Below are 4,871 nucleotides of genomic sequence, written 5' to 3' on the forward strand. Positions count from 1 at the left end.
CACACAGCGCCTTCACGACATGGCGGTGGCGGCAACAACAATACTACAGCGAGGATAAAAGTTACGCCTTCTTTCTTTGCGTGCACATTTTGGGTGGCATTATGCTAATATTTCCACATAGTGATGTAGATATGTGGGGGCGTGTTAGAACGAGGCGTTTTAGGTAGGTGTGGTTGACTCTTAACTTTTATAAAGAATATCTCTTTGGATTTGAGACTTTAGTCTTTGCAACTTTACAGATCTTCTTTATGCACCAAGAGCTTGTAACACTCCAAAGAGAAAGGAAAACTTGAAATCGCATCATATGACCCCTTTAAGGCGTTTCATATATTAGGCAGCAAATATACAGTTAGTTCCTGAATTACATGAGTTGAAAGCAGGAAAAATGGGCAAGTGAAGAGATCTGAGTGACTTTGAATTGACGACTGGGTCAGCGCAGCTCCAACACATCAAGTCTGGTGGGGTATTCCTGGTATGCAGTGGTTAGTAGAGTACCTACCAACTGTGATGCAATGAAGGACCGTCAGTGAACCAGCATCAGGGTCATGGGCTCATTGATGCATGTAGGGAACAGATACTAGGCAGACCGGTCCGATCACACAGAAGAGATAATGTAGTATAAAAATGCAAAAAAACAACAACAATGCAGCCCATGACAGAATGATGTCAAAGCATGCAGTGCATCACAGTTTGCTGCTTATGAATCTGCGTAAACCGGTCAGAGTGCCCATGACAAACCCTGTCAGCCATGAAAGCATCTACAGTGGGTACATGAGCATGGAGCAGTGGAAGATTGCCTGGTCTTATAGTTCAGGTGGATGGCCGGGTATGTGTGAGTCATTTACCTGGGAAAGAGATGGCAGCAGATGCACTATGAGAAAAAAGCATACCGGCGGAGACAGAGTTATTCTCTGGACAATGTTGTATTGGGAAACCTGATAACAATGGCCACTTTCAGCAGGATAATGCACCCTGACCCACTGCAAAAACTGTTCAGGAATGGTTTGAGGATCATGACAAAGAGTTCAAGGTGTTGCTTTGGCCTCCAAATTCCCCAGATCTCAATCCGTTTGAGCATCTATGGGATGTGCTGGACCAACAAATCCAATCCATGGTTGCCCCACCTCACAAGCAGGACTTAAAGGATCTTCTACTAATGTCTTGATGCCAGCTACTACAGGACACATTCAGAGGTCTTAAGAGCTGTTTTGGCAGCAGGAGGGGGAGCTACCCAATGTATTTGGTATTTGGAGCTACTGTATGTTGGTATGTTGTAAATATGTACCACACAATTTCATGTGAGATATGGAGATGCCTGAATTTAACAAATACTATATACATGCAGGGTCTTTAACAACAACAACTGGCTCACAGCAGAATTAGGAAGACTGTTCTGCCAAATACAATGCTTATAACTAGGTTAAAAAACTAGGTTGCCTCTTTCGAGGCTGTGGATTGAAGAGTGCTCTACCACTACCTCATGTCTGCTTGAGCTTCTGTCAGTCTGCACACAAATAATGTAGATTTTGATTAAAACTACATTTATTTCTCATCACCATCATTAAGGAAATTCGATGATATTTTGGGAATATTTTGCTGTTTTGCCGTATGTCTGATTTCCATGTATTTGTCATTAATTGCATTAGCGGTTCAGCAGCGTTGGTGCGATGCTGGTCTTGACCAAGTCCCTGGAGGGCCCTCAGGAGCTGATCGTTGATCTGGAGATGATCACTCAACACACAGTGATGAACTATCGCTCAAGCGCTTTACTACGGCTCACCATCATCGTGGGACCCTACTCCTTCTAACACGACTGCTGCTTCACACATTTATACACACCCAGACTGCTTGCATTAAAGCTACACGCAGCGACGGTGAGATGTTATGAACTGCTGACTGTTCTAATGTGTCTTTGATTGCAGTCATAAAAAAAAGAACCTGAATCTTATTCATATTATGCCACTAAAATGGTTGCCAATGTGACAAAAAATAACATTTTATATTGATAATTTAAAATCTAAAAACTTTATTGGTTTTGTCGTATTTCATCATCGTCTGAGGCTGAGTCGCAGAGGAGATGGTGTAGAGAGGATATTGAGTGTGATCAACCACTGAAAAGTATTCATCAACAGAATAGAATGGATGCTTTTGAATGAATTTCTACTGTATATGAAGGATGGGTGATTGTTAGTCACACTCAAGTACAGCACGTTTACCAAAAGCATCATCTTATCGTGAGTTTATTCACATTTGCAAGTACGAGTTCTGCTTGCTTTCAGAGTTTGTCAGTTAAAAAACTGGGGACACGATAGGTTTGAGAACAAACATCTCAACCGGTTAGACAGCCTCGGCATCATAAACGGAATAACACGACTGGTGCCATGCTTCAATATAAATGACACGCTTTTCCATTACTAAACTATAACCATTACTAAAAATGACCAGTTATGTTCTGTAACAGTTTCATGTCAAATATAAATTGGGAGTCTTTTTTATTCAGAAATTTGTCAACACATTGACGAAAACTCATCAAGCCACATCACAGGAAATTCACATTTTTGGCACCTTTTTAATTCCATTGTAATCTTTCTCTCTCTCTCTTTTTTGCATCAAAATTCTTTAGTTTGATTGTAATCAACATTATGCTACAAATGCTTAATTTTGCAATTTCAATCCTTGCCTGACTGACAGCCTTTTTTTTCTTTTTTTTTTTTATCAGAGGCATGTCTGTAATAATGGTGTGTTTGGTCTGTTCAGAGTGAAATAACCTCAAAAGTGAAAAGAGATTACATTTAATTGCAAGTTGTAGGGCAGCTCTTAAATGGAGTGTATAAGCGGTTAGTTATAAATTTTTAATAATGATCTTCATCAAAATTCTTTAGTTTGATTGTAACCAACATTATGCTACAAATGCTTAATTTTGCAATTTCAGTCCTTGCCTGACTGACAGCCTTTTTTTTCTTTTCTTTTTTTATCAGAGGCATGTCTGTAATAATGGTGTGTTTGGTCTGTTCAGAGTGAAATAACCTCAAAAGTGAAAAGAGATTACATTTAATTGCAAGTTGTAGGGCAGCTCTTAAATGGAGTGTATAAGCGGTTATGCATAAATTTTTAATAATGATCTTGACAACAACAAAAAAGTGACTGCAGTTGATTCTTAAATAAATTCTAATTCTCCGTTGTCTTTTTTAAGTCTGGAGCCTTGCTAATTTAAGAACAAGCATTTACTCAGTGCCATGTCTTTATTAAATGTTCCTGCAATTGTTTGCACTTTCATTGATTGAATTCATTGATGTGAAGGTGTACGTGACTGAACGGCTCTACTGTATAACAGCTTTCTCGCTGACTATTGCTTAACTGTTGTCAGCAGACAGTAGTGTTTTGGCACAGGAATGTTGAGCCATCTACCTAAATTATTATTTTTTTTTGAAGGGGCACAATTTTTGGAGTCATTTCTTTCTAACCCTAACCTGTGAATTTTGGTCACCAATATATATAAAACAGTGGTCAAAGTCATAAAAAAAAGAACCTGAATCTTATTCATATTATGCCACTAAAATGGTTGCCAATGTGACAAAAAATAACATTTTATATTGATAATTTAAAATCTAAAAACTTTATTGGTTTTGTCGTATTTCATCATCGTCTGAGGCCGAGTCGCAGAGGAGATGGTGTAGAGAGGATATTGAGTGTGATCAACCACTGAAAAGTATTCATCAACAGAATAGAATGGATGCTTTTGAATGAATTTCTACTGTATATGAAGGATGGGTGATTGTTAGTCACACTCAAGTACAGCACGTTTACCAAAAGCATCATCTTATCGTGAGTTTATTCACATTTGCAAGTACGAGTTCTGCTTGCTTTCAGAGTTTGTCAGTTAAAAAACTGGGGACACGATAGGTTTGAGAACAAACATCTCAACCGGTTAGACAGCCTCGGCATCATAAACGGAATAACACGACTGGTGCCATGCTTCAATATAAATGACACGCTTTTCCATTACTAAACTATAACCATTACTATAAATGACCAGTTATGTTCTGTAACAGTTTCATGTCAAATATAAATTGGGAGTCTTTTTTATTCAGAAATTTGTCAACACATTGACGAAAACTCATCAAGCCACATCACAGGAAATTCACATTTTTGGCACCTTTTTAATTCCATTGTAATCTTTATCTCTCTCTCTTTTTTGCATCAAAATTCTTTAGTTTGATTGTAACCAACATTATGCTACAAATGCTTAATTTTGCAATTTCAGTCCTTGCCTGACTGACAGCCTTTTTTTTCTTGTCTTTTTTTATCAGAGGCATGTCTGTAATAATGGTGTGTTTGGTCTGTTCAGAGTGAAATAACCTCAAAAGTGATTACATTTAATTGCAAGTTGTAGGGCAGCTCTTAAATGGAGTGTATAAGCGGTTATGCATAAATTTGTAATAATGATCTTGACAACAACAAAAAAGTGACTGCAGTTGATTCTTAAATAAATTCTAATTCTCCGTTGTCTTTTTTAAGTCTGGAGCCTTGCTAATTTAAGAACAAGCATTTACTCAGTGCCATGTCTTTATTAAATGTTCCTGCAATTGTTTGCACTTTCATTGATTGAATTCATTGATGTGAAGGTGTACGTGACTGAACGGCTCTACTGTATAACAGCTTTCTCGCTGACTATTGCTTAACTGTTGTCAGCAGACAGTAGTGTTTTGGCACAGGAATGTTGAGCCATCTACCTAAATTATTATTTTTTTTTGAAGGGGCACAATTTTTGGAGTCATTTCTTTCTAACCCTAACCTGTGAATTTTGGTCACTAATAGATATAAAACAGTGGTCAAGCACAAATTTGAGATCTTTCAGTTGATGTGTATTT

The 4,871-nt window shown here is 37.9% G+C and overlaps 1 protein-coding gene across 1 annotated transcript in view; it reads left to right on the forward strand.

Annotated features, from left to right (window-relative positions):
- The window catches only part of LOC107742815 (EGF-containing fibulin-like extracellular matrix protein 1), a 23,561-nt gene extending 20,729 nt beyond the window's left edge, over window positions 1-2,832 (forward strand). The window contains exon 10 of the mRNA XM_016555861.1: window positions 1,647-2,832. Within this exon, the coding sequence (XP_016411347.1) occupies window positions 1,647-1,808 (162 nt within the window). The 3' untranslated portion in view covers window positions 1,809-2,832. The remainder of the gene's footprint in view (window positions 1-1,646) is intronic.
- The last annotated feature ends 2,039 nt before the right edge of the window (window positions 2,833-4,871 follow it).

The sequence above is a fragment of the Sinocyclocheilus rhinocerous genome, unplaced genomic scaffold (assembly GCF_001515625.1).
Source record: "Sinocyclocheilus rhinocerous isolate Xijiao unplaced genomic scaffold, SAMN03320098_v1.1 scaffold347, whole genome shotgun sequence".
NCBI classification, from domain to species: Eukaryota; Metazoa; Chordata; class Actinopteri; order Cypriniformes; family Cyprinidae; genus Sinocyclocheilus; species Sinocyclocheilus rhinocerous.